At 64.5% G+C, this 23,957-nt stretch overlaps 1 protein-coding gene across 2 annotated transcripts; it reads right to left on the reverse strand.

Moving 5' to 3' along the window:
- Positions 1 to 3,694: 3,694 nt before the first annotated feature.
- HR (HR lysine demethylase and nuclear receptor corepressor) lies at positions 3,695 to 18,836 on the reverse strand. Of its 2 annotated transcripts, none has more exons than XM_012525824.4 (18): positions 17,091 to 18,836; positions 15,709 to 16,474; positions 14,318 to 14,459; positions 14,052 to 14,239; positions 11,980 to 12,147; positions 10,957 to 11,046; positions 10,705 to 10,820; positions 9,831 to 9,912; positions 9,275 to 9,438; positions 8,967 to 9,173; positions 8,653 to 8,818; positions 8,462 to 8,531; positions 8,186 to 8,316; positions 7,920 to 8,039; positions 7,726 to 7,841; positions 5,682 to 5,846; positions 5,157 to 5,285; positions 3,695 to 4,937 (listed from the first exon to the last, which is right to left on the reverse strand). In XM_012525824.4, exons 1-18 carry the CDS (start codon positions 18,024 to 18,026, stop codon positions 4,875 to 4,877), a joined length of 3,819 nt encoding a protein of 1,272 aa, XP_012381278.1. In that variant the 5' UTR covers positions 18,027 to 18,836; the 3' UTR covers positions 3,695 to 4,874. The 2 variants fall into 2 exon arrangements, with proteins under 2 accessions (XP_012381278.1, XP_004460289.1); XM_004460232.5 differs by having other exon boundaries at positions 10,957 to 11,058; positions 17,091 to 18,835.
- Between the last annotated feature and the right edge of the window lie 5,121 nt (positions 18,837 to 23,957).

Genomic DNA, 23,957 nt, shown 5'->3' on the forward strand with positions numbered 1-23,957 from the left:
CCGGGGCGGGGCCAGCCTGGGAGGGGCCGAGGCGCCCCGGGGGCCCCGCGTCAGCGCCCCCCGCCCCGCGCGCGCCCCCCGCCCCGCGCACGGCCCCCGCCCCCGCCCCCCGGCTCTCCCCTGCGCGTCCCTGCGCGCCGCGGCCGCGCGCCAAGTCCTCCTGCCCGCCGGCGGGCGGGACGCCCCGGGGCCGGCGACGTCACAAGCGGGCGGTGGCGTCACGGGGGCCGCGGCCCGGGCCCGCCGGCCCCCTCCGCCCTGCGCGTCCTCCGGCTGCGTCCCGGAAGACCACCCTCCCCACTCTCTTCTTTAAAACGTACTGAGTGTGCGCCCCCACCTCGGAGGGGACCCCGGTTTCTTTACTGACGGGATGGGCCGTAAGCCAAGTGCCAGGGGGCTGGCGTGGGCAGGAGGCGGGCCGGGCAGAGCGGGACAGGGCTGAGGACGCGGGAGGACATGTCAGGGACGACCCTTCCAGGCCCCCCTCCGCGGCCTCGCCCCCTGCCCGCCGTACACATCCACACGGCCCCCGGCCCCTCTCCCCTGCCGACTGGGCCCAGCCAGGACGAGGTCCCCAAGCCCCTTCCAGTTGATTGCCCTCCCCGGGAGCACGCGCGCCTGGCACAGAGAGACAGGGTGTGGGCTCTTGGGACGAGCTCCGGCTCCTCTCCCAGCCTGGCCTCTCCTCCTGGGAACTTCCTTGAGCCTTCTGTCTGGGCAGGATGGCAGGGCCAGCTGGACTGCAACTGGGAAGCAGGCAAAGGCGGAGCGCCTCACTACGCGTCGCCCCGCCCACGTAGGCGCCCCCCCCCACGTACGCCCCCCCACGTAGGTGCCCCCCCAAGTAGGCGCCCCCCCACGTACGCCCCCCCACGTAGGCGCCCCCCCCACGTAGGCGCTCCCCCCCACGTAGGCGCCCCCTGCTGTCCCCTCCTGCTGGCTTTGCACACCTCCTGGGTTTTGGTGAGGGTGGCCATGGGGAGGGGGCACCAAGCCTTGAGGGGGAAAGGCCGGCCGCTGCTTGCTGGCTGGCTCTCCTTCGCGGGGTGGCTCATGGACCTCCGATTCCTCCTCTAGGGCGGTCATAAGCCCTGGGCCTCCCCAGGAGTGCTGGGAGGGCGAGGTGAGGTGTTGTGGGAGCAGCGCTGTGGCCCTCCCCGCGGGCCTCCTGGCCACTGGACTTGTTGCTACCAGACTGAAGCCCCCCCCCCGCCCTCTTCAAATGTGCCTGCGGGGGGGGTGGGGGGCGCCCATAGGATGGGCTCCTCTTCAGGAACCCCACCTTGCCGGCCTCCCGAGTCACCTCTCACCTACGGCACAGGGTGCAGTCTCCCCGGAGGCAGGGCCATTTGGCGAGGGCGGCGGACCCCCTGCCCGATCCAAGACCCCTCCCCTCCCAGACATCTGAACGTGCAGGGCTGAGAATCTGCCCCCGAGAATGCAGAGCAGCCCGTCGGTTAGGTGGCCCCGCGTTTGCCCCTCAGTCTTGCCATCTGTGAAGTAGGCGCAGCGTGGTTCCCAGACTCCTTGCTGCCGCCGGGGATGATTTGAAAGAGTGAGGTCATGTCTGGGCGAGGACCTGCAGCTCCGAAGCAGCCTCAGATAAACACCAGGCGGCCAGGCAGCCGGAAGGACGGCAGCTCCGGAGGGTCACGTGAGGCAAAGGCCCCATGCCCTGAGAGGAGCTGCAGAAATTGGGGGTGGGGGGGTGGGGTGGGGGGGTCAGGGTGAGGAGGGGTCCCCAGCCCTTCCAGGTCTGCAGAGGAAGACACTGAAACGCTGAGGGAGGAGAGCTAAGAGAAGCCCAAGGCAGCCAGACGCTGAAAGACTTCCAGCCAGCCAGGAGGGGCCCCCCCAAACCAAAGGCTGGGAAAGGCCGCCGGCAGGTGTGCCTTTTCCAGGAGGCAAGAGACCTGGCGGGGGGGAGCGGGCGCAGGAGTGGGCAGGAATGGCCTGGACTGGTCGGCTCTGCCGGACAGGGCCCTCAGCGCCCATGGGCACGCAGCCCACGCCAGCCGTTTCCAGGCATGCACAGGGGCACGTGCTGGGGAGTGTGTGTGCCAGGGCCCGTGGCAGCTCAGGGATGGGGGGTGGGGGCAAGGCTGGGGCCGGTTGGGTGGCGGAGGAGCAAACTTCTGGTCCCCTAACCACAGGTGAAGCGTGAGGCGCACTGCAGCCCCACGGGCCAGCCCCCCCGGGGGAGGAGGCTGAGCAGCTTCACGAGCTTGCCAAGGCATCTTGGGCAACCCCGTCTACCCCCTAGACCGGCTGTCAAAAGAAGGCCCGGGCGGGTCCTGGAATAGAAAAAGGGCATTAGCAGAAAAGCTGGTGGCAGCCGGAGAGCCTGCTGCTTGGCGAGCCTTGGTGCTGTATTCGCGTCGATGTCCTCCTGTTTTGCCCGATGTGTCACGGCTAGGTAAGAGGTGGATGTTAGGGGACGGTGGGTGAAGGGTATCTGAGGCTCTTCTGTAAGTCTAAACTTATTTAAATAAAATTTAAAAGTCTCAAAAAAATTGGTAAGAAGAAGGCGGCATTGGCTATACACGCTCTGCGCTCCCTGCCAGCTGTGAGGGTGACACGCCTGTGGTACGTGGGTCAGCGCAGGGGGTCTGGAAGCAGAAGCAGGACAGTGAGCAAAGGGCAGGTCTTGCAGGGGTGGAGCCGGCGGCGCCTCCACGAGGGACACTGCACCGAGTGCCCGCAGGTTGAGGCTGGCGGTTGGTCAGTCGCCGCCCGGACTGGCTTCCCCCCCAGCTCCGGTTCTGGAATGAATGAACATGATCCATCTGCTGCCTCCAAGAGCCCAGACCAAATTTGCCCCCCAGGGTGCTGTGACCCATCCTGGAAGGGTGGCGTGGGGGAGGGGAGGTCTGTGTGAGCAGAGTGGCCCATGACTCAGCCATCCCATCCCCAATGGGAGAAATGCTGAGACCTTCTTCCCACAGGAAGGACCTCACATTGTGGGTTCCGGGGTGACATCAGGGCATGTCTGAATAAGGTGAAACGGAAGTAGGAGTGGGTCATTCAGTGCCACTTGGAACATGATCAAATAGAGAGTGTGTCATGTTGGAAGGACAGAGGAGGGCAAGCTCATCTTTAACTGCACTGAGCTAAGACTTTCATGTCAGTGAGGTGGCCTGAGTCAGAAGATTTGGTTCAAATCCCAGTTTTCCCACTGAAATTGCTGCCTGTCCTTGGGTAATTTCCTTAACCCCAGCCTGCCTGTTTCCTCTTCTTTAAGATGGAAATAATCTCTCCCTCAAGCTATTGATAAGGGATTAAATGAGACCATACGTAAATCAAACAGAAGGGCAGTTCCTGGCAAGGTGTAGGAGTTCTCTCCTTTTTTCTTGCTTTTTAATCCCGTGGAAAACAATGAAAATAACCTAACTTGCCAAAAAATAGAGAAACCTAATTTTAAAAAAAAGAATGAGGGCTGGTTATGTAAATCATGGGGAAGCCTCTTGATAGACTATGAGCAGCCATTTGGAAGGAAGCTTAGGTAGCAACATGGAAAATGAGTATAATGCTAGAAGAAGGAAACCAAGTACAAAACACACCAGTTCAACCGTGTGTAGAACAGACTCTTGGGGAAAATTCTAGAACAAACTACACCGAAGTGCAACAGGACTGGGGTGCTGGAGGTGGGCCTGTAGGCAACTTTGTCTTACTTTCTAAATTTTCTGAAAGTATATTACACTTATAATAAAAAATTTTATTTAATTAAAAAAAAAATTTCCCCAGCCCAGACCACCACAGAAACAATTAGGGATAACAACAGTCAGAGCATTTTGAGATACACAAGGAGAGGGGTAGAGGGGCAGGGAGCGTGAGGCAGGCGGCGGTCAGCTGTCTTTGCCGCGAGCCTGAGTCCTGGGGTGGCTGGGCCTGGGGCCACGGGCACCGGTGGCAGACGGGCTGGGCAAGGGCGCCCCTGGGCCGCACACCTGGATCGCCGAGGTGGACCGGACAGCAGACCTGGCCTTGGTGGGCGCCTGGTGGCTCCAGGACCTCTGGAGGCCGCCGCACTGCTGGACCCCAGTGCTCCATTGGTCAGAAGCCATCTTCGGGGGTCCTCAGTGGCAGCCAGGGCCCCAGAAGAAGGACAGGCACAGGTGGCTGAGGTCCCTGTAACCCCAGCCCACTCCATGTGTTCCTCCTCCAGAGCTCATGTCCAGGGCTCCCCTCCCTCCCCAGACCGGGAGGCCTGCGTGAGCAGCGTGCACTGCAGCAGTCACACAACGACAGACTTTAATGGAAATCACAGAGGAGGGAGGAGGGGAGCACGGGCAGGGCAGCACTGCCCAAGACATCCCCTCCAGCCAAGCCTGGGCAGCCCCTTGGCCCCGTCCCCCCCCCACACACACACACACTTCCAGCTCCGCTGGCTAGAGGCAGAATTTTGGCGATTCCTTGGCCAGCAGTGCCTGCAGTGCAGAGTCCTGCTCGGGAAACCAGTGAGATCACAGAGGTCGTAAGTAGAGGTCAGGGCATGGGTGGGGGTGGTGGGCGATGGCACAGAGGAAGGAGGTGCTGCTTAAGCCAGAATAGTTCCCAAGGTCCCCCAAGGAAGGGCTGGGTCTCTCCGTGGGTGGGAGGCTGGTGGTGGGGTTGGAGGGAGTCGGTCACCCCAGTGTGGGCCAAGTGCCATGGAGGGGGGCAGCGCGGGCGCCAGCCTCACGCAGGGCAGTTGTGAGCTTTGGTGGCATGTGGTTATCGACTTTAGTGCCCAGGGCAGGGACTTGGAATGGGGTACCCACAGAGCGGTGCCTCTGGGGTTGACCAGAAGTCCCCATTCCCCAAGTCCTCTCCCTGCTGAAGTAGTCTGAGCATCTGGTCAACCTGACCCCCAACCCAACACCTGGGATCTCCCCCTATTTCACCTCCTGCAATGTTCCCACAGCCACTTTCACTGCTTGGAACATGGCCCAGTCCATCTAGGAGAAAGAGAGAGGACAAGGAGTTTTCGGTCACACCGCCTTGGAGTGCAGCCCCCCCATGCCCGTACTCTGCTTGAGAACGCCCTTCCTCTCCCCAGCTGCCTGACTCCTCTGTACAGAGCTGGACTGACTGCCCCCCCGCCAGCCGTGCCCTAGAATAGCAGTCCACGGGGCACTTGGGCTGCCCTCTCGCCTCCTGGCCAGCTCTGCACTCACCTGGGCATAAAGCAGGCGGTGATCGGGGGGCAGGCTGGGTCCCTGGTGGCAGAGCTGAGCGGAGAGGGCAGAGGTCTCGGGGGACAGGAAGCGCTGAGTGACACTGACTGTGCTCGCCAGGCCCTGCACCTGTGCCGGGGGACGTGGGCATGAGGGTCAGGGGAGACTCAGGGTCACAGACCGCCTCCCTGCCCCCCTGGACCCTGAGGACCCTGCATGCTCCCCCTCCCCCAGCATAAGGCACCCCAAAGGGCTTGGCCAAAACTAGGCCAAGAGGATGCCAAAGGGACGCGGCACCTCCAGGTCAGGAAGCCGGGACTAGACTCGGGTCTCCTGGTGGGCCCCATGTGATGACTTCCCAAGGACCCTTAAGCTTCTCCGCCGCCGCCTCTTGGAAATGGGGACACGCATTCCTGCCCCTCCAGCTCTCAGGGGCTCGATCACGGGGCCCGGGGAGTGCCGTAGAAATGCAGTGCTTGTTCTCACTGGTCTCCCCAGTCAGCCCCAAAGCCACCGGGGATGCACCTGGTGGGGAGCCCCTGCGGGCACCAGCACAGCCTCTCCAGGGGCTTGCAGGAGGGTCCAGCAGCTCACGCCCCACTCCTCCCGCAGGCGTCGCCGGAGCCCTGCGTCCAGGTAGCAGCTGCCCGGGGTGCCAGGCTCCAGGGTGCCCGCCCCACCCGGGCACACCTAGAAGAGAGGGGAGAGTGAACCACGGGGCAGCACGGGAAGGGGCATGGGCATCCCAGGGCGCAGAGAGGGGCTGAAGTGCTCAGGTCTTGAAGGGCAGGCAGGGAAGGACACGGGAGGGAGAGAAAGGGGCTGGGGCAACTCCAGTTGGCAGTACAGAGATTTGACTGGAAAACACAGAGAGGAAAGGATAAGGGTTTCAGGGCTAGGGCAGGGGGAATCTAAATCTCCACTTTTCTAGGGCTCGATGCCTTTAATAGCCTCCGTGGCCCTGGCCAGCCCCTCTGCTCCCTCTCTCCATGGTGCCCCTTGCTTCAAAACCTGATATCCCTGTATAATCCCAGCTCATAAACCATCTATGCCAGGAGTTCTTAACGTGGATTCCTTGTGAATTTCCTGAACTGTGGATGAGTCGGTAGCTGGATGTCCCTGGGGAGACAATCCAAAGCATTCATCAGATTCTTCTTAGATCTCGGATCCAATAAAGACAAGGCCACACAGAAGTTCTGATTCTCAGTGGGTGGACAGGCTTGCCTGTCCAGGCCGAGCCTTTGGAGCCGGCGCAGGTATTACGGGGGGGGGGGCCTCGTGAGCAGGCAGGGACTCGTGGAGGCCAGAAGGCTCGGTGAACACCTGCAGAGCTGACTGCCAGCATCGTGCTCCAACTGGCCACCAGCTGGATCCACCCCCTCCCGCTAGGACCTCAGCCATTGTCCCCGGGCTTGGGGCTGGAAGGCTAGAGCGGGCGGGGATGGGGGGAGGCCAGGGAGCCAGGCAGGACCCCAAGGCAAACGCCAGCCAGGTGCCAAGATTCCTCTGCCTCCTGAGGTTCAAGTCTGTGCTGGGCCCGGAACAGAGTTCCCCAGGCCCACCCAGGGAGAAGGTGGCCCTCAGACCTCCTCCACGAGTCATCCTGGCCAGGCTACACAGGACCACCCGGTGCCACCTGCGGCCACGGCAGCCACACCCAGGCCAGACCAGCCACCTGGGTGTGGAGGTGTGCCTCCCTGCTCCCTCTGCTTGTCCCAGCGCGGGGGTGCACCCCTCACTGCGTGTGTGTCTGCGAGGTGCGGGTAGGAGGTGGTGCTGGAAAGCAGGGTGACATCTGCGTGTGCGTGGGGGTACCTGAGCGGGGATGGAGTCTCTCCTCCAGCAGGACCCTGGAACTCTCCTGGGTCTGCACTAGCCTGAACCTCAGCCTCTCACCTCCCCTGAGCTGCCGGAGCCTCCTGCCTCCTCTGCACCCCCCACCCCCATTTCCTCCTTCACCTCCAGTCTGCCTCCCTCAGCTCCTTCCTTGCTAGCACCTTCAAAAGCTCCACCTCCAGGGAGTCTGAGTGTAGGTGCCGGAAGGCGGCAGGAGGGCACCTCACAGGGGGCTGCCCTTTGCTTTCCTTCCAGCCCCACCCAGAGCCCACGGAGGGAGGCTGCGTGCCCCTAAGGAACCCGTGCGGTGGCCCTGGCGTTGGAAGAGACCTGGGCTTAGGTCCCGGCTCTCTAAACCATTGAGCCTCAGTTTCCACTCGTCTTTAAAATTGAAAAGCAGCCGTGCCGACCTCACGGGGCAGGCTTGACAATTCAGCCAGACACCGTCCCTCAGGCCCCTAGCCCCCCGCCTGGCACGTGGTGGGCAGTCCAGAAATGCCGGCGTTGCTTTCCCTTCCTCATCAGGGCCGTGCTCTCCCGCCTCCTCCTCTGGGCCCCACCGCCCAAGCCCGGGCCCTGCTACCTTCTCTGTGCCTGTTGTGCGAGTCAGGCTCCCCGGCCCACCCGCGGGGGGTAGGGGGAGACCCTGGGTGCAGGTGCACCAGGTAGCACCCATTCAGAGGGGGCACTCAGCAGACAGGGAGCGCCCGGCCCACCCCAGCCCCCTCCTCACCATCTGGAGAAAGCGGCGGACGCGCTGGGCGTCCTGTGCTCGGAACACGTGCCACACGGTGCTGGCCTGGCTGCCGGGAGACCAGAGCCCTTCCCCGTCCAGGCCGGAGAGGAGGTCTGCGGGACAAAGGGCGTTCAGGCGGGGGGGGGGCGGCGCTGCTTGCCCCCGCAGCGCGTCTCGGGCCGGGGACCCACCTTTCGGGGCCCTGTGCCAGCCCGGGCGCGGTGCCTCCGCGTGCACCAGGATGCTGACCAGGTCGGTCACCTCCACGGACAGGTTCTTGGTCCCGAGGTGCCCGCGGTGTGGGCTCACACCTGGATGGAGAGAGGGCCGTTGGGGGATGCCTCGAGAGGCTGCGGGCCCCAGGACCTCGGCGCAGACCCGTCTTAGCCCAGAGTCGGCATGGCCTGGGGGATAAGGGCTGGGCAGGCGCGGGGCGGGCTCGGCGGCCGGCCCTCACCGTGGGCTGCCCAGAGCTGAGGCTCCAGGGGGCGCAGGGCGGGGCCCGGCGGGAGGTAGGAAGCCAGGTTGAGTTTCCCGTCGCGGGCGCAGTACTCCGGGAGCGGCAGGCTGGCAGCAAGGTTCTCCACCCTGTGGGAGGACGGGGTCATGCCGGGGGGACAGGGCACCCGAGGCCCCACCAGTGCACCCCCACCACTGGGCTTAGCCCCAGAGGGGAGGCAAGGCGTGGGGCGGGGCCAGGGCTGGGGTGGGTAGAGGTGGCCTCTGGATGTACCTGCTGGTGTCGTCCTCCCCCAGAGCTCTGTGCAGCAGGAGGACAGCGCCCTCGTCTGATCTGGGGTGACCTAGGGGCAGAGAGAGCATGGCCGTGGGCTGGGTGTGCCTCTCCCAGCCCCAGGGGCGGCCCTCCGGGACCCCCAGGCTCAGGTTTCCAGCCCCCCCCCAGCCCCCCACGGGGACACTCACCCTCAGCTCGGGAGAAACCCTCCCAGAAGGCGGTGCTGTCCAGGCCAGTGGGCTGCGAGGGCCCGAGGGCTGTCAGCGCCTGCACCTGTCCTCCAAGCGCCCCCAGGGCGTCCGTCCCCCAAAGGTGGCCCCGCAAGGTCCTCTGGATGCCCGACACCAGCACGGGCTGTGAGGGAGAGCGGGAAGCGACAGGAGGGCGAAGGCAGCGTGGGTGGGGCTGCTGGGGGGGAGCCAGCACAGCCTGGGGCCCGCGCCTGCCGCTCCGGCCACAACACGGGGTCTGCTGGGTAGGGTGGGCGGTGGGGAGGCCTCACCTGGCCCAGCCTCCAGTGCTCCTGGAAGAGGCGGAAGCGCCCGTGGGGCCGCGGCTCCTGCAGCCACAGCAGAGCCCCCGGGGGGCGGCCCAGGCCCCTGCGCAGCGCCGGTCCCGCCCGCAGCCCCGGGCCCAGGGCCTGCTCCTGGATCTTGCGCTCCACCACCTGCGCGATGATGCTGTCCAGGACGTTGGTGACGCGGTCATCCTGCAGGAGGCAGGGCCGGAGGGCGGGGGCTCAGGACCGCCCGGGCCCCCGGCCGGCTCCGTCCCGGCTCCCCGGCCTCCCCCGCGCCCGCCGGTGCTCACGCTGGGCAGGGCCGGGGTGACGGGCGCGAAGGCCATGTGGATCCGCTCGTGCCCCAAGCAGAGCTTGACAGCCGTGGAGGCCAGCAGTTCGCAGAGAGAGGGGCAGGGCGGGGACCCCCGGCCCACGCGGCCCTGGGTGGGGGCCTCTGTGGCGTCCGGGGTCTCTGACGGGAAGGAAAGGGCAAGGGGCTTGGCGCTCGGCCCGCCGCTGACGCCAGGCTCTCCTCCCCCGTGTCGAGTCTGCTCTGGCTGCACTCCCCCCCACCAGCCTGTCTCCTGCCAGCAGCTCCAGGAGCTCTTAAAACAAACACAACACAGCACAACCCGAGGCTCAGCACGGGGAGTCTGGTTGGAGGGGGGATTAGAGGCTGGCCTTCGATTTTGATTTTTTTTTTTTAATCTGGAATGATGGAGTTTTTTGGGGACCGGGGGCAGCTAAAGCACTTCCAAAGCACTCCTGGGAACTGCCCCTGCCTTCAACTCTAGCTGGCCCCCCCCTTGCCCATGCTCCCGGGGCGGGGGGGGGGGGGGGGCGGGGGCAGGGAGAGCTGCTCACCTTCTTTGATCTCCTTAGTCCTGCTGGAATCCCCGTGGCAGGAAGCTTGTGGAGCTGGGGGGCTTCTCTCTGTTGGCTCCTTCTGTCAAACCCATCCACCACCCCCCAATCCAACCAGGGATTTAGAAATGGCAAATGCAACTAAATTCAATTCAACCCCAAGTATTAACAACGGACTCTTGTACAGCCCTGAAATTAAGCTTGCAAAGAGCAAAATATTATAGGATATAGTGTTACGTGGGGGAAAAAAAGTTGCTTGTGGAATCCTACGTACCGTATGGCCTAAAGTATATTAAAAGAGATGCAAATATATATATGGAAAAATGACTAGAGAGTGGTGGCGTTAGAGCTCGGGGTGATTTTTCTTCCTTATTCCTTGTATTTTTCCAAATTTCCCGCAATAGCTATGCAGCACGGTGTCTGGCACATAAAATGCCTTCAACTAAAATACTTCTGGAATGAGTGGCTCTTGTAATAAAAACACGAACTTCATAAAAACTTTTTAAAATGCATCTTGAACACCTGCTCTGTCTGAGAAGGTGGCCAGAGCTTTGCCTGAAGGAGCTGTGATCCGCTGGCCATGCCAGCAAGCAGCATGATGTGACAAGTGCTAAGTTCGAATACGCGCGAAGTGGGACAGGGCTCTGGGCCGGGAGGGAGGAGGCCCAGGTGCTAGAACTTGCTCCACGGATCCTGATCCGCAGGGGATGGCGGGGAGGTGACCTGGCTTCACCCAGCTTCCACGCACCCCCACATCCCCGTAAATAGAAAGGTGCCGCGCCCCCACCGAGGTCAGTAACTTCCAGACGCTCTACCCCATCCCAGGGCCCCCCCAGGGGCTGCTCTGTCACCTGTCTCTCATCCTGCTTCTTACCTGCTGGCCCCCATGCCCTGGCACCCATGCCCGGGCATCCGCTTGGCAAGGGCAGTGCCCCCGGATGTCAAACTTGACCCAGACTTGGTGCATCGCAGTGCTGAGTTCTGCCAAAGCTGTGGGGCGAGGGGACGGAATGTGGCGGTAAGGGCTGGGCGGCTCGGCCTCACCCGCCAGGTGACGGGACCAGGGTGAGGGACGTCCAGGGAGGAAGCTGGCCTCCCACGGCCCCACCCTGCCAAGGCGGCTCACCCTGACTGGAGACAAACTGGGTCAGCGTCAGGCAGCAGGTGCTGTGCCCGACCTCCTGGGCGCACTCCTCCGTGGACTGCTCCCGAGAGCCTGTGGGAGAAGCTGCAGGCCAGGAGACCGAGGTATGAAGAAAGGTTCACATCAGGGGAAGGTGAAACACATGCTATCTAAAAGGAGAGCCCCCAAATTCCCAAAACGAGGAGACCTTGGTCATGTCAGCGGACCAATCTGGGCTCATTTATGTCTCTTTCTGAACACTGGAGAAACGACTGAGTTTAGGGTTAAATGAGATCAATGTGCCTGGACAGAATTTGGTAGAGTAATGCAATGAAGCTGCCTTTTGTCTGTTATTTTATTTTTTGATGTTGAAATAAGGTTTACTTTTTTAAAAAAATCCCTACAGCATGGGCTTTCTGGGAAACTTGGGTTAAACGGTGAGATGGATTTCTTTGCCTGGAGACTGCAGACTCTTTAATATGCTGATCTGTATTGCCAGACTCCAGGGTGGTCATTCCGAACAGAGCATCCCAAAACTTATTTGACCCTGAAGCTCCTTTGGGCCATGTTTATTGGAACAGGACGACTAGGAGATTTTGAGCCTGTGGGTGGCCCAGCTGAGCCAAGGGAGAGGAAGCTGAGAGTCACGAAAAGCAGACTTGGAATCAAGTGCGTCTGAAGACCTGCCTGCAACACTTACTAGCTGTGCGACCTTGGACAAGTCCCCTGGCCTCTCTGAGTTTTTATCTGTAAAATGGAGGCAATAACAGCCACTTCACAGTGTTGTCAGGCTCCAGGAGGTGAAAGCTGAGCAGAGGGGCGACATGGGAGCAGGCACGCTACTTCTTTTACGTGTGGGCCAGGACGCGGGCTCGGCCCTCTGCTTTGGGGAGCGGGAACGGTCTCCTCCACGGGGCGTTAAGCGGTGGCGGCTGAGGCTGGGGCAGGGGAGGTGGGAGGGACGCTGTCTTGGGGAGCCTCGGAGCAGCCCCGCCCAGGCCTCCCCGTCCCCGGAGCCTCTCCTACCTGCTTTCTCGCCGGCCCTCCCGGTGCCCACCAGGCGGCCGCAGGCAGCGCACAGGCGGCGGCTGCAGCGGGGGCACCTCCAGTGGGTGTTGAAGAGTCCGTGCCGGCAGCGGCTGCAGCAGCGCGCGCTGACGGGTGGGCGCTCTGTGGCGGCGGGCGCCTGGCCTGCTGAAGGTGGGAGAAGGGGGGGTGGCTCGAGCAGGCAGGCCCCCTTGGAGGGGCTCCTGTGGTCCTCCAGGCAGGGGTGCAGAGGAGCAGGGAGCAGCTCCCAGCCAGGGGCCACCCAAGGAAGCACAGACGCCCCCTCCTCACTAGCAGCCCCCTCCAGCCACAGTCCCCTTGTCAGTCAGCAGCCTTTGTCGGGCTCACACAACATGAAAGGGGTAGTCTGGGGAGGTTGCTGTTGGTGGAAAGACAACTAAAGGATAATGCAGGGACTGTAGAGCATCATGGTTTTGGTGGTAGACGAGGATTGTGGTTAAAAATAGAGATACAAGAGTGTTCTACTATAAGGTGTTAAGGATACGGTGCTACGTGGGAAAAATACAACTAATGTATGTAGCGGACAGACTACAGTTAGCAGTAATGTAATCTTTTTTGTAGCAAAGGTAAAGATGGTATTATATCAATGCTAAAGATAAAGAATCGTTTTATGAGATGAATATGATTAAGTATTTTCCTCCCTTCAATTTCTCCATTCACAAGGAGACCTTGGTCACGTCATTTAACCAATCTGAGCTCATTTGTGAATCTTTCTGAACACTGGAGAAACGATTGAGTTTGTTTGTGGGATTAGATGAGATGGGCGCGCCTGGACAGAATTTTTTTGGAGTAATGCTTCCATCATTTGCTGAGCGGCCTTCAGCCTGTCGTTTTAGTTTTTTGGGGTTGAAATAAACCTTAGAACCTCCCCATGGCACCATCCTCTTTCAGCAAACTCACGGGGGCGCCCTGGGCTCCCCATTCCTGCCCTGCTGCCACCGGCCCTGCCCCAGGGATTTCTCTGCTGGCTCTGGATGCCGAATGCACACCCCCCGGTACCTTCTTCTCCCACTTCCCTCCCTCCCGAGCCAGGTCTGCTTCCCAGACCTGGACGTGTGTTCTTCTCAGGTAGGGAGTCTTCCAGGAGACTTTCTGTTCACAGAGGAAACTTAGGAGGCACCCAAAGGGGCGGATTTTCCTCCACACAAAGTTGCAGGTTAAACCCTGATCTTACTGCGCCTACATTTATCTACTCATTTGGCAAACACCCACTCCTTGTCATGCCCTGAACTGGGTCCTGGGGACTCTGTCCTTGCCCTCCCAGAGCTCACATTCCACGTGGGGAGAGGGACCCAGAAACATATCCGTGATCACGGTACCAGGCGGCGGGTGCTCTGAAAATGAATGGAAGCACGAGGGCGAGAACGGTGGGGGAGGCTTTGCAAGTGAACCCCAAAGGACGAGGAAGGATTCCACATACCAGGTAGGAAGGGAGGGGCGACAGCAAGTGCCAGAGCCCGGGGATGACCCAGGAAGGAAGGGTGGTGCGGCATGTTGGAGTCCAGGGTGCATGTGGGGGGCATGCCAGGAGGAGACCCGGGGCCAGCCGCTAAAGCCAAGCGGCCAGGGAGACAGGACCAGAGCTGGGTGCTAACCGCCCCCTCTGGGGGTGCTTGAAAAGGAGGCCGGAGGAAAAGCCCGGAGCCCTTCGGCTGCCCGGGTGCTCTGCCGGTCTCTAACAGCGGCCTTGATCCTCTCCTGGGGCCGGGGGCCGTATGCCCCCCAGGCCGCCTTCCTTCCTCGGCAGACCCTCAGCGGCTCCCCCACCTCCCAGGGCTCCTGACACAGGGTCCTGCTTTCCCGACAGGGCTGAAAGCTCCCGGAGAGCCTGGCTGGACCAGGTGTTACCCTCCCAGCCTCCCCTGCCCTCGCCAGAAACTTCACAACCCACGTTGACCAGGAGCCGCGGCCAGGGCACAGGGCACAGGGCAGGAGACGCCGCGGCAGTGGGGCAGGCGCAGGGGCCAGGCCCAAGGGGCCCCGCCGTCCCGCGGGCCCCCTGCCCGCCCGTGCGAGCACCTCCTGCTCACCTTCCCGCTGTGCCCAGGCCAGGGCCTCCCGCTCCCTGCGCAGCAGGCGGCACAGCCGGTCTCCCAGACCGCTGAGCAGGTGCTTGGCAAGGCCCGCGCTGAGCGGAGCTCCCGGAACAGGCCCTCGGCCCTCCTCGGGGCTGGTTGCCGTGTCTTCCTCGGGCGGCTGCTCCCCTCCCAGAGGCAACCTGGAGACGGACGGACAGACGGAGGTGAGACAGGAGCCCTGGGGGAAGGAGGCCGGGGCGCCCGAGCAGCGCGCTCACCTCCACACTGGCTGGGGGCGGCAGGCCCGCCGGCCCATCGCGCCGGCCGCCTGGGCGCAGCTTTGGCACGGAGGGACCCCCTTGGGCAGGGCGGCGCAAGGTCTGTCCAGGTGCTCTGGGTCCTGAAGGCCGGCTCGGGCTCCTGAGGGGACAACGAGCTAGTCAGGAGTCTGAGCTTTCTGGGTTTTGGCGAAAGCCCGGGCCTCACCTTTGCTCCCCTCCCAGCCCAGCCACGGACCCCCGGCCCAGAGGCCAGACTCAGAACCGGCAAGGGTGGCTCGGGCAGCTAGGAGGTTCAAAACCGAACAATGGTGAGCAGGTGGAATCCGACTACCTCTTAAAAATAAATTAAAAATATGCTGAAAAAAAAAAATCGTTGAGCAGGGAGCCTGAGAATGCCGCGATGGGACTGACCGCCGAGGGGAAGGGTCGGGCGCGCTGGGGTGCGGTTAGGGGAATCGTCCGGTCACGAGCGCAGGAGGCAGCCGGGGCAGAGTTCGGATGGCCCCTCTGAGGCCTTAGTGACGCCCCTGGCCACCTGACAGCGCGAGGAGACAGTCCCAGTGTGGGCGGAGGTGCCAGCGGGTGAGAAGCCCAGAGCTCCACACAAGCCACAGGTGCAGGAACTCGAGAAGGCGAGGGGCCGACGGCTCCCAGGAAGAGGGCTGGGGGTGGTGGAGGCGTGGACAGACCCACGCTGGTGGCAGAGGTCCTTGGGCAAGACCGTCCAGAGCCCGCATCCGGGCCCAGCCGTCCAGAAGGCTCAGGAAAGACTGATCCTGAAGAGCAGAGGCTCAGGCCAGCAGAGCCAGCACTCTCCACAGCGGGCACAGCCCGGCAGAGGGGTCGGGACGCGCCCCGAGTCCTACCACTGGTAGAGTCCAAACTGAGGTTCCAGGGTCCAGCCGTCCTGAGGCAGGACAAGGAGTCCTTTAACAGAGGCAAAAGAACTGTGGCACAACGAGTCCTAATGGCTGCTATCTATGGAGTGCTTCCTCAATGCCAGGAAATCGCCAACGCCCTTCTTGTGAATCGTATCGTTTAATCTTTGCAGCAGTCTTTATGAGGCAGGTGCCATGTCTATCCCCATTTCATAGATGAAGGAACTGAGGCCCAGAGAGGTGAAGTAACTTGCCCAGGGTCACACAGCCACCGATCTTGGCAAAGTCGGGAACCAGGCGCTCTGGCTCCAGGGCCCGGGCCTTAACCATGTCACGACACAGAAGGAGAGCGGAGCCACTTGCTAGAAGGCTGCTGGCCTGGAGATGCTGACAGGCGCCCAAGGGCACGACCGCAGATGGAAGCATGACAACTGAGTGGGACCCCCGCCCCCCTGGCTGCTCCCTCCCCGGGGGGCCCTGGAGCCCCCCAGCCCCGCCCCACCCCCTTACCTCTCTGGCCATCGTGTTGTTCCGTCTCGGTCTTGCTCCCTATGGGTGAGTCCCGCACCTGCTGCCAACCTCCGGCCCCCTGGCCCGCACTGCCCGGGAAAGGGTCAGGTGGGCGCTTGGGGGGTGGGCCGCCCGCGGTTCCCTGGACGTCGGGGCTGCCTGCCCTCTTGAGGGCCCGGGGCTGGACGGCGGGACCCTCTTCTCCCCCGGGGCAGTCTTCTGAGTGCCGCGTGAGCCACGTCTTCTTCAGCTTGGTGTGGTGGCTGGGGGGACGGGCCCTGCAGCCGGGGGGCGTGTTCGCTTCCTCGCCGGCCTCAGCGGCCCCCCGGGCAGCCCCCTCCTGGCCCTTCGCACAAGGGCTGAGGCCCCCATCTCTGGGGGGAGGGCGGGACGGGCAGCAGCCCACCTGGGTGGGAGGGGGCCCGGGAGAGGGGCACCGTGATGAGGCGGAGGGCTCCAGCTGGGGGCGCCCGAGACCCCCGCTGCCTGGGCCAGCCCAGATGTTGCCGAGGCTATGAACCAGGCCTGGGGGACTAGCGGGCCAGGCAGGCCAGGGGACAGCGTCTGGCTGCCCTTGGAAGCGTGGGCACAGATCCCGGTGCCTGCTAGCCCCTGTCTCTCCATCCCGCGGGAAGAGCGAGGAGTGTTGCACCTCCCCGGCTCTCTGGAGATGCCCGCCAGGGGCTACGCCGAACAGCCCGAGCTCTGCAGCTGCCAGCGGCTCCTTCGCCAGCCTGAGAATGCTTGGATCCTTGTGGTGGAAGCCCTGACGGGAGCAGAAAGGGTCTAAGCCAGCCTTGGCTTTGGTTCCCAGTGCTTCCAAGGCGGGGCAGCACCGGCCTCCAGCAGGACGGGCACGTGTGTGCCCGCTCAGGCCCACACTGGCACCCCTCGGCCCCCGTGCACTTGCCCTGACCACTCCCAGACCCTCCTCCAGGGTTCTTCACCCGCCCGCAATCCAGCTACCCCAAAGGGCTGCCAGGGTGCACCCTACGGGTGGGACACCCTGTACCACCATGGCCTTTAAATACATTCAAATCTCCTCCCCGGGGGTGGGGACCGCAGGCCATGGGGCTGCTCCAAGGGAAGTCCACACATTCTGAGGCCCCTGGTGCCAAGTAGATAAAATGGGCTGACCCCAGATATGGCCTTGAGGGCAGAGGAGGCCGAGTGAGACAGAACTGCTCAGAAGAGGAACGGCTCCGGGTTGGCATTGGCACCTGGGACGGCTCTGAGCGGCCCGGCGCCATGTGGCCAGGCCCAGACATGGGCACTGCCCTAACTTTTCTCCAGATTGAAAGGGCAGAATGGGGCTGCTCGAGGGCCGTGGAGCTCCCTGGCCCGGCCTGCGTCCTGGGTACTGAGTTTGCTCTAGCACTCACCTTGTTGATTAAGCCGAAGGCAGAGGGCCCTTTGGCATGGCCCCCCGAGTACATCCAGGGGTGGGGGGCCAGCGGCCAGTTGCATGGACGCTCGGGGGGCAGGCCGGACACGAGGTAGGGCGGCAAGCAGGTGGGCATCCAGAAGGGGGCTCGCTCCAGGATCTTGGTCTCCAGAAGGAAGGGGCAGTGCAAGGGCTGGAAGGCCACAGCGTCGCTCTTGGGCTGGCCACCGCTGTGCTCAGGCCTCAGGAGGCTGTAGCGAGGCGGGCACGCCGGCCTGCAGAATGCCAGCGGGTGGGCAAGCATCGCCTCTGTCCAGCGCAGCCCCTCCTTGCTGCCCAGCCAGCTGGCCTTCCTCTCCCCATTCCGGGGCCCCTCACCCTCTAGCAGCGGGCGTGTGTCCTTGGGGCCCTGGGGAAAACCAGGAGGCAGCCAGGAGCCTGGAGCGCCCAAGACGTCCCGCCAGAAGGGAGCAGACTCTCCCAGCCACAGCGCCCCATGGCGCGGGCCCTCCTGCAGCGGAGTGCTGGGCTCCTGTCCCCTGATGCCATTCTCGGGCGCTGTCTTCTCCCAGGCTGGGGTGTCCTTCAGGAAGATGGGCGTACTCTCCATCACTCTCCTGCCCTCATGGGGCTCTCCCAGAAGGGGCGGGGGGGGGTCCCTGGAGCATAACCGCCAAAGCATGAGTTCCTTGAGCATGTGCCCCAAACACCCTACCACCTGGCATAGGCTGGGCACCGCCCTGGCGGCTCCAAGGTAGCTCAAACCAGTAAGGCAAGTGCCAACCCCAGGCTGGGCACCATTCTGCCTACCCACGTGCGGCCCGAAGGATCCCGCCTGGGTGAGCTGCGGCCGGGGCGGGGGGAGGTCACCCTGTCCCCCAAATTCCTCGGACTTGCAATTCTTCCCCGAGCCAGGAACCCGGTCCTGAGCCATGGGGAAGGAAAGGAAGCTCCTTTCCAAAGGGGAGCTCCGTGCAGAGCACGGCACCGGCAGGCCAGAGGGCTGTGTGGCCTTGGGCAAGTCATGTCCCTCTGGGGGACCTCAGTGTCCTCTGGCGTCAAACCGGGCTTGGAGCTTGGCAGAGGACGCGTCCCATGCCACATTCTGTGGTTCTGGGGGTGCGGCTTGCCCACCCCCCTACTCCAACCCCACCGGTCTTGTAGGGGTGGGACGTGCAGGCCAGGCAGGCTGAAGTCGCTGGAGAGGGCTGCCAGCCGGGGCTGCTGACAGGTAGCTCTCTCCACACCTAAGCAGCCAAGCGCCTGCCTCTTCCCAGCACACTGCCGTTTCTTGGCTTCTGAAGAGGACACCCAGGGCAGCTGATGGGGGCGAACTACGACCCCCCTCCTCCCCAGTGACAGGAGCCGGGCCCTGAGAGGCCTCAGCTGGGATGGGTCAGGTTGCCCTAGGCCAGCCGGGCCGTGCCAGGGCCGCTGGTCGCCCCTGGTCGCTGCAGCCTGGCCAGGGGGGGAGGGAAGGAGGCGGGGAAAGCGGGCTGGGCCCCAGAGCGACAAGCGAGGGAAAATTGAACGCGTGAGCAGGGGACCGGCGGGATGACAGGTGGCACCAGAGCGGCCGCGCTCTCCCTTGCACGGACCCCTCGGCGGGGCCCGCGACGCCCAAGGAGAGAGGCGAGGGAGCCACGCAGGCGGCGCCCCAGTCTTCTGGGGCCACCGCTGGGACACGGCCCGGCCCCGTCGCGCACCCTGACTTTCAGAGGTGTGGCCCAGGCCAGCGGCGCCCTGGGCTCGCACTGGCGGGCGCGACGCTCCGAACCTCCCGCTCCGCGGCGCGCCGCGGCGTTGACCTGCCCGCGGCGTTTACCTGGCGCTCCGGGGCGGCTGGCCGGGGCTCACGGGCCGGGCGCAGCGCGGGCGGCGGCGGGCGTCCTGGCGGGCGCGGGGCGCTCGCTCCCCATGGGCCGGCTCCCGGGCCTCCCGGCCGGCGGGCGGACGCACGTTCTCCCGCTCTCTCGGGTCAGCGCGCTACGGCTCTCTTTCCCCCGGGGCGGCCGGGGCGCTCTAAGGCCGCAGGTTGGAGGGGTCGGACTCCGGGATCTGCAGGATGCGGCACACGGCGCGGATCGGCCGCACCAGCTTCTGGGCCGACGCCGTGGGTTGCGCCATGGGACGCCGAGACTCCGTGCTGCGCCGCGGGGAGGGCCGGGCCGGGCCGAGGGAGCGGGTGCCCCCGGAGGGAGAGAGGGAGCTGCGCCGGGGGGAACGCGCGCCCCGGGTCGGAGAGGGCAGAGTAGGGGGGGGAGGCCGAGGGGCCGGGGGAGGGGGTCGTGCCTGGGAAAGGGGGCCTGATCCCGGGACCCCGGAGAGGCACCAGCGAGGGCGCGGCGCGGCTACTGGAGTGAGAGCGCGGCGGAGAGCGCAGCGGGACCTCCGATCGCCATCGCCAGACGCGCAACTGAGGAGTGGGAAGGCTGCTCCGCCGGTTTCCTCCTCCAGCACCCTGCGGGAAACAGGAGCCCGTGATTTGGCGGCCCCGCCCGGGCCTGCCCCCTCCCAGGCCCCGGGGGCTTCCGCCAACGCCCCAGCGATGCCACCGGCTGCGCACGGGGAGAATGAGCCCTTTGTTCCCCCCTCCCCCCCGCGGCACCCGGGCGCCTGCCGAGAGAGGCTCCCCGGAGGCAGCGTGCCAGCTTCCCAGCCGCCCCACCCTCCCGTGGGCCCGGCCCCGGAGCCTGGCAGGCGGACAGCACCCCACTATAGGTGCCAAGCCCGGGAACTGGAGCAAAGGGCGGGAGGGGCTGGCCCGGGCCACGGTGGGGCGGGGTGCCCCCCGGGGTGCTGGGGCGGGTCGGCTGGGAGGGGGCTGTGCCAGGGCTGGCAGGGGCAGGCGGGTTCTCACGGGTCAGCGATGGGCGCTGCTGCCCCAGGCCAGCCCGGCCCTGTGCCTGCTGGACCACTCACTCCTCATCCTCTCCAGCTGCGGCACATGGGCACACCCAGCGGCCCGTGTCTGCCCTGCCTCGTCGTCGTCACCTGGCTGAGCAGTTGTTCGCGCTCTCCCACCTAAGCACCGTCCCAGGGCCCAGTGGCAGAAAGTGTCCCGGCCTGAGCAGTGCTGGGAGGACCTAGATCTATCTGTCCCTGCCTAAGGGCCTGGGTTCACCAAGTGTCAGAGAGGTGGCAGGGCTAGAAGAGCTCGGCTCTCCCCTCCAACCTGGCGGGCGTCGGGGGGTCTGCCCGGTCCTGGGCCTGGCGCTGGAGAGCGGCCCGTGGGAGTGGCTCCTGGGAAGGAGCAGAGACGAGAAGAGGAAACGGGAAAGCAGGGCACCCTGCACCCCGGGAAGCATCCCGGCTCCTCTGCGGGGGCAGTTGCAGGGAACAGACACAAACAGGCAGATTCAAACACACGCAGACAGATTCAGACACACAGAAACCCACACGCCCAGCGGGCGTTTCCCTTCCCCTGGGCACCCACCTCCCACCCTGCCTCTCCGGGGAAGCCATCCTCGGCCTGCCTTCGCCCAGCCTGGGACAGAGGCGGTGCCCGCCGTGCCCCGACCCCCAAGCTGTCTCCTCCAAGGACAGGGCTGCCTTCTCTGATACCTCCCCGTCTCACCACCGCCCCGAGAGAGAGAAGTCCCCAAGAGCCAGGGAGCCTTGCTCCCAGGAGACCGGAGAGGACGAGGGGTCCCGGAGACTGTCGCTGGGCACGACTTGGGCCAGGTTAGCACGGCCTCCCCCAGCCCCTTCTCCTGCCCCCAGAGGCCAGGCCGGTAGCAGGGCCAGGGCCGGCTGGTGGGGCTTGTTTACATGACGGAGTTGGTGGCGCTCGCTTCCTCCCCCAGTGCCCCGGGGGGAGCCTGGCCCTGAGCCGTGCCAGGGTCTAGTGCAGCCTAGAGTCCCCAAGCTCCACACCCCAGCCCCCTGCGCCCAGGCCGACTTCAGGGGTGACCCCGGCTGGCGGGGCGTGCCTGTGGTCCCCCCATCGGCGTCCCCTGGCCCTCCTCCTCTCAGCAGTCAGCAGCCTGTGGGAGAGTCCCGGGGGAAGATTCCTGCGGCTTGGGCCTGGACGAGGCTGCAGGGCAGGGCAGGGTGGGAGCCTGGGCTGCTCAGGGCCCTGAGGGCCTGTCGTGGTCACCCCCAGGCCCAGGGGAGCCGGACAGCACCCCAGCACCCCTGTTGGGTCAGGTCACCGTCCCTGGGCTAGAGCAGGGCTCATCCCAGGCTCTAGAAATGGATGGCGGGAGTGGGGGGCGTGGAGCCCCTTTCCACCCTCCCCCAGCTCCCCCATCCTGCTCCCACAGCCAATGCCCCGGGCCCACGGAGCCCGCGGAGCCCGAGCACAGAGCAGGGCTATGGAGACCGCAAGAGGCCAGAAGGAGAGCCGCGCAAGGCGTGGACACCGTGCTAGCCTCGTGGGCAGGGGCACGCTGACCGGCGCCCCCAGGCACCAGTGGGCCTGCCCCGGGCCCCATCCCCACCCTTCACGCGCTGCCACCCGCACGCGCGCCTGCGAGACACGCTCTGCTGCCAGGGCCAGCAGCACTCGCCAGCCAGCTGCCCTCACGCCGTCCCCAGAGCCCCTTACCTGGGCAAGCACAGTGCCCCCTCGGGCGGAGCAGCCCCCTGCCCAGGGGAGGGCAGCAGGCGGGGGCGGGGGAAGGAGCCCCGGAGACTCAGGCCAAGCTGCCACTAATCCGGGCGTGGAGAAGGGGGGGGGGCACCCACGTCAGAGCGGGGACTGCCGGGTGGAGGGCATCTGAGGACATCCCCTCCCACACACGCGGCCGTCTGGGCACCTAGCCCTACTTCCCCAGCCCCTCCATCCTTCAGACAGCTGAGGCCGGCCTCCCCCCCACCCCCCACCCTTGTGGCAGCGCCCGGGGCGGGGCGGGGGAGGGGGGAGAAGGGGAAGACCAAGGAGAATTCTCCCAGGACCTGGGGGTGGGGAGGGGGAAGTGGGGAGATGCTTTTGGAGCCAGGAGGAAGCTCGGTGGCAGATGCCACCCTCCCCTCCCGCCCACCCACCCACATCCCTGACCTAATTCCTCTTCTCAGTCAGGCATCTCCCCAATCCGCCCCCCCCCCAGCCTCTCCCCCACCTCTCTGTCCTGAGCTCAGGACCTCAGTGCCTGGCAGCCCTGACTCCAGCCCCCCAGGTTTCCCTGGCAGCTGGCAGCATCCTCCTGGACCCGGTGTCTGTCCCTGCTTGGATGCTGGGTGCAGGGCAGGGGACAGGAACCCAAGGGTGGGGCAGTGTCAACCAGGTCTCCCCGACTCAGTCTGGGTCAGGGCTGTGTTGAAACAAGAGGCTAATGACACTGCCGAGCCTGGCAGCTAAAAATACAGCAATGGGGCCATGTGTGTGCCGTGCACACGGAGGCCAGCGTCGGGGAAGGGGAGACCGGACATGGAGGGCCGGGGGCGGGGGGGGGGGTGGTCAGTGACGGGCTGAAGAGGCAGGGGAAGCAGCAGTCTGGGCGGCCCCGGGGATGGTGGCCAGGGGTGAGGGGGTAGGGGGAGGTGGGAGAGTGAAGGGGACCTTAGCCCCTGGGAGAGACGGGAATCACGGAGGCGTCCCTAGGAAGTGGGCAAGGTGCAGGCGGGGGCGGGGGGCGGGGAAGTGAGCCCAGGACCTCCGCGAGGTGTGGCTCTCAGGGCATGGCCTTGGCTGCTTTATCTCCCTGCCCACGGCCTCGGCATGGGGCCAGCACCTCTGTGTTCTGGGCAAGAGGGTGAAACCGAGGCCCAGCTTGCATTTTGTCTGGGGAGGCAGCGGGCATGTGGGTGGGGGGTGGTCAAAGGTGAGGTCAGGCCAGAGCACAGCCTCCTCTTCCTCTAGGGGCCAGGCCAGAGAGGTGAAGGGTTGACCAGAAGTCCCAGCCAGAGGGAGGCAGTTGGTTCTCACCAGTCCTGAGGGAAGCTCTGTCGCCCCCCACGTCCCAGGCCTCAGGATCACGTGTCTGCTTGGCCTGGGGTGCCCCAAAACTGAGCCTCCTCCTCGCCCCTTCCCCTCTGACCCCAGAATGCCTTGGAACCCTCACCAGGGCAGCCGGTGGCTCATCCGGTGCGAATTCTAGAGCCCTTGGCATTCTCAAGCGTCTGTGGCAGGTACCAAGAGGACACAGGACACAAAGACTGAAGCACGAGGCCATCCCAGCCCTGGGGGAGCTTACTGTCACCCCGGCGCATATGTACTTTTTCCAAAAAATGTTCCCGAGGCCTCTTCAGCTCAGGCCCTGTGCTGGGCGGGGGGTGACTACCAGCGGCCAGGCCTTTAATAAGCGAGTCCCAGGTGCTTCTAGTCCTACCCTGTGAGCTTCACAGAGAAGGGAATTCTTAACTCAAAAGCCTTGGAGAATAGGGCTTAGAGAAACAGGCCTTCGCCACAGACGCAGAAACATTTTGCTTTGCTTAAACCACCACTTATTTCAGGCTGGGACGCAAGAGCCAAAGGAGACACAAATCTGTTATCTGTTCCACATGAAGTCACAACGTAGTGGGAGAGGAACTGCAAAACCATAAGGCTGAGAGACAGCAGAGGTGAGCAGCGCGCTCCCAGGCCGGAGGGCTGGGGGTGTGTCCAGGGGGCTTTCTGCAAATGGGGTTTGGAAGGGAAAAGAGGAGCAGGACAGAGAGCTGGGGTTGGGGAGGACGAGGGGGGCAAGGGGGGCACTGCGCACGGGCCACACAGGGGCATGAGGCGTCCGGCTGATGAGCCGGGAGCACTCCAGGCAAGTGGGAGGAGAAGACAGGGCAGTGGCAGCTGGAGGAGGGGGTGGGAGCCCGAGGAGGCTCCTTGGGGAAGGCAGGCCTTGAAGGAAGGCCGTGACAGGCCGTGGAGGTTCCGAGGGTGGAAGTGTCCCGGCATGGAGGCTGGAGCGCTCAGGAGCGTGGCCGGAGG

Source organism: Dasypus novemcinctus, chromosome 29 (assembly GCF_030445035.2).
Source record: "Dasypus novemcinctus isolate mDasNov1 chromosome 29, mDasNov1.1.hap2, whole genome shotgun sequence".
Lineage (NCBI taxonomy): Eukaryota > Metazoa > Chordata > Mammalia > Cingulata > Dasypodidae > Dasypus > Dasypus novemcinctus.